The sequence below is a fragment of the Pteropus vampyrus genome, unplaced genomic scaffold, assembly GCF_000151845.1.
Source record: "Pteropus vampyrus isolate Shadow unplaced genomic scaffold, Pvam_2.0 Scaffold247, whole genome shotgun sequence".
NCBI classification, from domain to species: Eukaryota; Metazoa; Chordata; class Mammalia; order Chiroptera; family Pteropodidae; genus Pteropus; species Pteropus vampyrus.
In genome coordinates this window covers 944,265-952,633 of record NW_011889028.1, presented here as the reverse complement: position 1 = coordinate 952,633, position 8,369 = coordinate 944,265, and the positions used below count along the sequence as shown (strand labels likewise).

General features: G+C 53.4%; 1 protein-coding gene across 1 annotated transcript in view; it reads left to right on the top strand.

Moving 5' to 3' along the window:
* The first annotated feature begins 2,663 nt into the window (after positions 1–2,663).
* The window catches only part of ERN2 (endoplasmic reticulum to nucleus signaling 2), a 9,737-nt gene continuing 4,031 nt past the window's right edge, over positions 2,664–8,369 (top strand). Inside the window, exons 1-9 of the mRNA XM_023520086.1 lie at positions 2,664–3,025; positions 3,114–3,261; positions 3,378–3,505; positions 4,532–4,681; positions 4,939–5,095; positions 7,054–7,138; positions 7,295–7,484; positions 7,574–7,673; positions 7,750–7,949. Of these exons, the coding sequence (XP_023375854.1) occupies positions 2,948–3,025; positions 3,114–3,261; positions 3,378–3,505; positions 4,532–4,681; positions 4,939–5,095; positions 7,054–7,138; positions 7,295–7,484; positions 7,574–7,673; positions 7,750–7,949 (1,236 nt within the window). The 5' untranslated portion in view covers positions 2,664–2,947. The remainder of the gene's footprint in view (positions 3,026–3,113; positions 3,262–3,377; positions 3,506–4,531; positions 4,682–4,938; positions 5,096–7,053; positions 7,139–7,294; positions 7,485–7,573; positions 7,674–7,749; positions 7,950–8,369) is intronic.

Sequence of the window (8,369 nt, the reverse complement as noted above, 5' to 3'; positions counted from 1 at the left end):
AACATCCCCAACTCGGGAAACCCTGAGTGGCATCCATGACCAAGCCCACCACATTCTGGCCTGCTGACCTCCTCAGAGACCCCACATGCTCTATGACACACCTCGACAACTAGCCTGACCTGCCTGCACCCTGAGCAGCCCTGACATCCTCCATACTCCAAGTGAGCCCAACCAGGTCACCCTGGGTGACTCCCTACATCCTCGGTGACCCCAAGCGACCCCCACACACTGAGCAGTCCCCATATGCCTTAACTAACCCCTACTGTTGAATGACTCTTGACAAATGACCCTGAGTGACCTCCCCACCAGGTACCCACCCCTGACCACTTCTTGGAATTGACTGTTTTACCAACTGCCTGAGTGGCGTCACAGTGCCCCCAAGCAATCCCTGGTACCCTGACTCCATCATCCCACATGAGAACCCACACAGGTAACCCTGACACATCACGAGTGACACCTCCACGGCCCCTGACTCACCCCTTTACACTCCCGAGTGACCCACATGCCTCTGGAGCAGCCTGATTAACCCATCCTGGGTGGCCATCAGAACATGAGTGACTACCCCACATCCTAAGTGATCTCTCTCAAGGGACCTGGACTGTTTCACACACCTGGGTCACCTTTAGATGACCCTGCCCCACCCCTACTCCTACAGAGCTCCCAGTTGACCCTGACTGATCAAAGTGACTCGATGAACTCAGACTGATTTTCTCATGTCCTGCTAACTCTCTAGGTGATTTCACCTGACCTCCACACACCTGAGTGGCCCTCCTGATGGCCCATACTCAGAGCAGCTCCCCCACCCCAAGATACACCGAGGTGCCTCACATCAGACCTCCCTGACTGCATCTCCCCAGCCATTGTTTCTTGACAGACATGAGCCACCTGGCATCCTGTGGGATGGGCCTGCTGCTGACTGTAGACCCCGCAAGTGGGGCAGTGCTGTGGACACAGGACCTGGGCGTGCCTGTGATGGGCGTCTACACCTGGCACCAGGACAGCCTACACCAGCTACCCCATCTCACACTGGCTCGGGACACCCTGCACTTCCTCGCCCTCCGCTGGGGCTACATCCGACTGCCTGCCTTGGGCCCGCAGGACACAGCCACCCACTTCTCTGCCCTGGACATCCAGCTGCTGTAGGTGCCTATGCCCGGGAACTGGAGAGGACCCTCTGGAAGTGTGGTAGCCCAAGTCCAATGGGCAGGCGTGATATCTGACCATGACACTAGTACCGCTGAGCCAGGGGTCGGTCAAGCTGGTCATTTCAAGCTGGTCATTTACCAAACTGGTTGGTAAATAACCAGTGCCCTGCACTATCCCATGTGATCTCAGGAGCCCCTAGATCGCCCCACTGTTCAACGATTGACGGGCTAAGATCTGGCCTAGGAGGGGTGCCTCCAGGTGTCTACTCCAGTGCTTCGGCTGACACCTGTTCTGCTCAGTAGCTGTTATGCCTTATTGGTTGTTAAAGGCCACCCTTACTCATAGCACCGAAAACCTGAGTCACCATCTCAGGGAACCAAGAGATAGACGGGGGAAATTGGGGACTATCCATTCATTCAGTTTGTTCCACAAATGTTAAACGAGTATCTACTATGTATTAGTCACTGTTAGGCCCAGTGTTCCTACCTACAGAAATCGGAGAGTCTAATAGAGGAGACAGGTGTGTAAAGAAGCAATTAGGGTATGACGAAGGATGAGATAAAGAGAATATGTTTGCCGTAGGAATGTAAAGGAAATGTACCTAAACTGAAGACTGGTGGCAGGAGCCCATCATAGAAAGCTTCCTGGAGGAAGGGACATCCAAATTGAAACTTAAAGGATTAATGGGAGAGAGGGGAGGGAGGAAGGGGGGGAGAGAGAGACAGACAGACAGACAGACAGACAGACAGACAGAATATGACATCCAGGTGACAGAAAAGATTAAATAGGTTGGAGCATTAATCTGAGCAGGAAATAAGTTAAGTGGGATCTTGTGGCATCCTTAGCACTGTTGAATGTGTTCGGACAATTTCTCCTAAGGCTATGGAGAAGTCATTGGAGGGTTTTAAGCAAAGAAGTGATTTGATGATATTTTCATTTCAGAAAAATAAGGGGCTGCAGCGTGAAGAGTATCTTAGAGTAGTATAGGGGAGGAAGCACATACTTACAAAACACTGCACTAGCTCAAGCAAGAAAGGAAGACATTTTGGACTAGGGCGGAAACACTAGAAATAGAAATAAATGGAAGGTAAGAGGTATTAAGGAAAAAACCAGTAAGATTTGATGATGAAGGAGTTTGGTGATTGTGAGCAAAGAGTCAAGAGTCATGCTCAGGTTTCTAGAAGTGCACGGGTATTGTCGTTTTCAGAGGTAGGGAGCATTACAGGAGGAGGAGGAGGCAAAGAATGCAGTGATGAGTTCAGATTTAGAAAATGGAGCTCTCGAAAGAGGTCTGGGCTAGGCATAGATTCAGACACAGCGCCTGTGGAGTCCATCGGTTAGCTTCTGCTGTATAACGAACCACCTCCCAAAACTTAGGAGCTTCAAAACAACAAACATTTATTATTTTTCAATATTCTGTGGGTCGGTTGGGTAGTTTTCTGGGCCGGGCACTCTTGGCTAATATGCGCAGTCTGCTGGCAACTTGGCTGAGTCTGGATGATCTAGGATGGCCTGGCTCACCTATCTCATAGTCACGCCCCCAGCAGGCTAGGCTGGGTTTCCTCCCATATTGGTCTTGGGGTTCCAAAGGACAATACAAGAGGACAAACTCCAGTGCATGAGAACTTCTCAAGCCTCTCTCTATGTCACATTTGCTATCATCTCAATGTCCAAAGCAAGTCATGTGGCCAAGCCCAGAGTCGATATGGAAAGGAACAATACGAGAACATGGGTACGGTGGTAACTGAAACTACCCACCACCATCACTCATCCTTCTCCTCTTTTCCTGTCCCCCACTAGGATGACGCTGTACGTGGGGAAGGATGAAGCTGGCTTCTATGTTTCCAAAGCACTGGTTCACACAGGGGTGGCCCTAGTGGTGAGAAGGGGTCTCTGAGGGGCTGGAAAGAGGGGATGGAGCAGGGGAGGAGTCTCCCTCACTCATGATTCTCCTCCTTCTGCCATAGCCTCGTGGACTGACCCTGGCCTCCATGGATGGCCCCACCACAGATGAGGTGACACTCCAAGTCTCAGGAGAGCGTGAGGGCTCACCTAGCACAGCTGTCAGATACCCCTCAGGCAGTGTGGCCCTCCCTAGCCAGTGGCTGCTCATCGGTGAGACCCTGTAACTCAAATTTGGAATAGATGAAAATGAAAGACCTGTGGTCCTGGCTTCTGAGCCATAAAGCTGAAGTCACCTTCAGCTCACTGACTTGTTCTCTGTCCCTTAGGACACCATGAGCCACCCCCAGTTCTGCACACCACCATGCTGAGAGTCCATCCTACCCCAGGGAGTGGGACTCCTGAAACCAGACCTTCAGCGAGTATGCAGCCCCCAGCTCTCTTTACGGAGGTCAGTGCTAGAAGGGCAGAGGGCTTGGGGGCAGACTTGGAAGATGGGTGGGCAGCCGCTGGACCTTTTCTTCAGGCTTCTATGAATAACACTTGGAGGTGGGTCAGTTGACATCACACAGTATCTCTTTTTTTTGTTGTTATTTTTGCCAGAAACATGTTAGATATATTAACAAGATATAGGCTATCTAAATTGTGAAACATGGGTCAGTTTCCTTTATTCTTCTTCAATGTAAAAGTGACAAAATATTTATCAAGTGAGGAAAAGAAAGCAAAGAACTATAAAAGCATGTCATCCTGGGAGAGGTCTGGACAAGAACCACTTGATTACAAAGGAACAGCCATGCCCTGGAGCAATAATCCTTAAATCTGATTGCTCATTAGAAATACGTAGATACCAACTCTAGCCTTACTGAATTCAGAATCTCTGGAGGTGGATATCTGCACTTTTTTGCTGATGCCCCAAGAACACCTGTAATTTTTAGTGACGTCCCAGGTGTTGCTGGCCATCAGCTAGGTTTGGAAGACCAATCTCCTGAGGCACCACGATGTTTCAGCACCACGGAGAGCGCCCCGCCCTGCCATAAGACCCCGCACAGGCTGCCACCCTCTTCAGCACCACGGAAAGCGCCACCATTCACACCATAGACCACATACTCGCTCCTTCGGCACCATGGAGAGCACCGGGGGGGGGGCGTCCCCGCCACACATGCCCCTGGTCAGTGCCCCTTCAGCACCACGGAAAGCGCCACACCATACAGACCACACCCGTTCATTCAGCACTGTGGAGAGCGCCACATCCACCACAGACCCCCACTTACTACCCCCTTCAGAACCACGGAGAGAGCCATGCTCCACATCATAAAGACCACACACTCGCTCCGTCGGCACCACGGAGAGCGCCATGTCCCACCTACAGCCCGCCCACTCGCTGCATCTTGGGCTAAGCCCAGCCCTGTACTGGGTGATAAAGAACAGCTAGGGGATCCGCAGTGGGAAAGGTTGCTAAGAGTGAAAGCCCTTTTGTCCCCAGCTCCTGAGCCAGGACCAACCTTGGGCCCTGGAGCCACATCCTGAAGAGAAAGCCCCAGACTTGTATCCAGGGCTGGGACCCCAAGACCTGTTGGCAGCCAGCCTCACAGCCGTCTTCCTGGGAGGGTGGATTCTCTTTTTGATGAGACAGGTAAGCCCATTACCCCAACCTCAGGACCATTTTAGGGTGTCCTAGAGAAAACTCGGTTCCCCCTCTCCAAGACCACCCAGCAATTCTCTTTCGCCCAGCTCCGATTCTGCCCTTTCCCTCCTAGCGGCTCCCCAAGCCCTTGCTACTGTGCTCTGTGTTCGTGGTCTAGTGCCAGGACCCCTCAGGCACGGCCGCTAGACCCACCATGAGGCAGGGCCTGGCAAGGGCTGAGTTCTTAGGCCCTCGTGTTTCAGCAGCAGCAGCAGCAGCTGGCAGAGAAGCAGCAGCAGGCCCCCCTGAAATCTGTACACCCTCCTCTCAACTCACAGAATGTTCCGTCCCAGCCCTCGGGGGTCACCCCGCAGGACAAGAAGAGGCTGCAAAGCCCCTCGGAACCAACCGAAGACCCCGAAGGTGAGCTTAAGGTGGACAGGAAAGGGCGGAGTCAGGGACAGAGGAAAGAAGGGGGATGGTTTAGCTTCAGTCGGTTTGTTAGAAGACAAACCTTGGGACAGCGAAGCCTAAATGATAAGAGTATTTTGAATAGTGCCGCTATGTAGCTGAGCATTCTAGAAATTTCTGCCACCCTTTTTTATTGTCATTATGTTCAAGGACTCTGGATGCAGAAAGAACTGGGTATAGATGTAATTCCACAGTTCGTTAACTTTGATGAATTGCTCAGCTCCTCTGAGCCTTAGCATTCTCATTTGTCACATGGGAATAATAACGCCCACCTGGTTATATAGCCTCGTCGGGAGAGGTCACCACCATCATTATTATTAAATCATATCGAGGTGATGATATTAACACATGAACTAAAATAACGTATTTGGTAACAATAATAGTAAATTACCTAGGTGCCATTTGGTACCTTTCCCGCTCTTTAGGGCTTTTTATTTTAAAAAAATTTCTCTCTTCTCAATTCATTCCCATAAACAAGCCCTTCAAGCCTCCTTTGGTATCTGTGGGATACCCCCGGGAGATTCCACGTGCCTTCACTAGTCAGTCCAGGATGCTTCTGCTTCTTTGGCTCTGGGCTGAGCTGGCCTTTGGTCCTTTGCGTGAACTGCTGCTGGCACCTCCTGGCCACTGCTCAAACCACAGCCTCATGCCCTGGAGCCATTCTGCTGTCACCTTAACTCAGGCTGAAGCCCGCCCCACATGTGACTCAATGCTCCAATGCTGCCACCCGTGTTCACCTTTGTGTTTGCCTTGCTCTGCTGAGGGAGCAGCTCCCCTCCTCAGGGGTCAGCTGTGAGAAGGCCCCCACCGCAGGGTTGCCTGAGCCCTGAGTGTTGCAGTTCTTGCCACGTTACTGGCTCTGGGGGATACCACTGCACCCCGAAACACTCATCTCCTTGGACCTCCTGACTTGAGCCAAGTCTGGCTTATCTTACCCCAGACCCCCAGACTCCATCTTTTCCCAGGTGGTCCTCGTTAAATGGCCCTGCAGTTGGCCCTCACCACCACTGTCCCTTAGACCTGTCCCTGAGGTGATAAAATTCCTTCCCCAGACATCTCACTTCCTTATAAGTCAGTAGATAGCAATAATCCTTGGAGGAGAAAAGAGGATGTTGAACCCCAGCCCTGGCTCGGCCAGGGCACCTCATCATATAAAACACCTAAATTTCTTTACCCACCATAAGGAATCAAAGTGATATCAATGCTTCGGGACAAGAGCCCAAGAAAATAAAGCACCCAGATGGAACATGGGACCTCTCTTAAAACCCGGTGGCGACAGTCTCTCTATAACACTGGAGTGCCCCTGTATTTAAAGACACACCTTGCCATCTTCATGACCTCTAGGCAAAGCCTAAGAGGGTTCATTCAGGCAGTTAGTTATTGAGCAGTGTGATAAATGCTGTCTCATGGAGGACTGTGTGAACAGAAGTGTCCTGGAATAGCTGGGTAAGCTGTGACCCCAAGGATGAGAAGGAATTACCCAAGTGACCAGAGGAGAAGCAGAACAGGAACATCCAGGCGGCACCAACAGCACAGGCAAAGGTTCTGAGAAGAGAGAGAGCAGGGTGTACATTCTGTAAGCCGACGGGAAGGTTGCAAACTCACGCCCATGGGCAAAGTAAATGAGTGAAGGAGGCGTGTGGGAGAGTAGGGAGTGGTGGTGACTGTGGCAAATTGGAGAACAGGTGCCTTGTCTACACTGCTTTACAGATGGGAAAACGCAGGGCACGGCAGTTAAAAAAACTTGCCCAAGTATGCACACAAAGAAAGGGGCAGAACCAGGCTTTGGACCCGGGCAGCCTGGTGCCAGGTCGGGCAGGGCAGTGTGGGAGTCTGGAGGAAGCGGGAGGCGGTGGGCAGGCCTGAACTGGCTGGCCGTGGCCCCTGACACCCACCATTTCTCCACCTAGCCGAGCAGCTCACTGTGGTCGGCAAGATTTCCTTCAACCCCAGGGACGTGCTGGGCCGCGGGGCAGGGGGCACCTTCGTTTTCCGGTGAGTGGTGGCCAGGAGCTGGGCTGGACACGTGGCTCTCACAGCCCTTTTGGCCACTGTCCTTCAGAGAGCCACTCTTTCAATGAATCCCTGAGGTGGGAGCAGGCGCAGCTTCTTCCTCTCTGCCCTCTCTGAACCTCATCCCCCACCTCCCAGAGGACAGTTTGAGGGGCGGGCAGTGGCTGTCAAGCGGCTCCTCCGTGAATGCTTCAGCCTGGTTCGGCGGGAGGTCGAGCTGCTGCAAGAGTCGGACCGGCACCCCAACGTGCTCCGCTACTTCTGTACCGAGCGGGGACCCCAGTTCCACTACATCGCCCTGGAGCTCTGCCAGGCCTCCTTGCAGGAGGTGAGCCGGAGCCAGGGGTTGGGGGGCGGAGGGTGCTGGCCTGGAGGTGCCAGCCGCAGAGTGACGCTTGGCCCCTCGCTGCTCTTCAGTACGTGGAAAACCCAGAGCTGGACCGCTGGGGCCTGGAGCCCGTGACGGCGCTGCAGCAGCTCACGTCCGGCCTGGCGCACCTGCATTCCCTGCACATAGGTACCACCCGCCTCCTACTCTCCCCGCCCCGGCCTGCCCTGCCCACCTCGCTCTCAGCTGCCCTCCGCCCTCACAGTGCACCGGGACCTGAAGCCCGCCAACATCCTCATCTCGGGGCCTGACAGTCAGGGCCAAGGCAGGGTGGTCCTCTCCGACTTCGGCCTCTGCAAGAAGCTGCCAGCCGGTCACTGCAGCTTCAGCCTGCACTCGGGCGTCCCCGGCACAGAGGGCTGGATGGCACCCGAGCTCCTGCAGCTGCAGCCCCCAGAGAGCCCTGTGAGTCCTCCCGCTGCCCTGGCCCAAGGCCTCTGCTGCCAGGCTCCAGGTCACCTGCTGTGCGAGCCTGAGTCACTCCTCCTCGCCTGTTCCTTTCTCTGTAAAGTGGGATGATTGATCCCTTACTTAGAGCAGTGGCTTCACTCTGGCACTATTTCACCACCCAAGCAACACTGGCCTATGTCTGGAGACACTTTCTGGTTGTCACGCTTGGCAGGGTGAGGTTGCTATTAGCTTCTTATGGGCAGAGGCCAGGGTTGCCGCCACACATCCTGCCACACACAGGACAGGCCCCTACAACAAAGAATCACCAGGCTCAAAACGTCTGCAGCGCTGACAGTGAGAAACTCTAAGCTCAAAGTGTTTTCAGCCTTCACTGTGCTGCAGTCACCGGGGACTTACAGAGAGTCACTGCGCAGG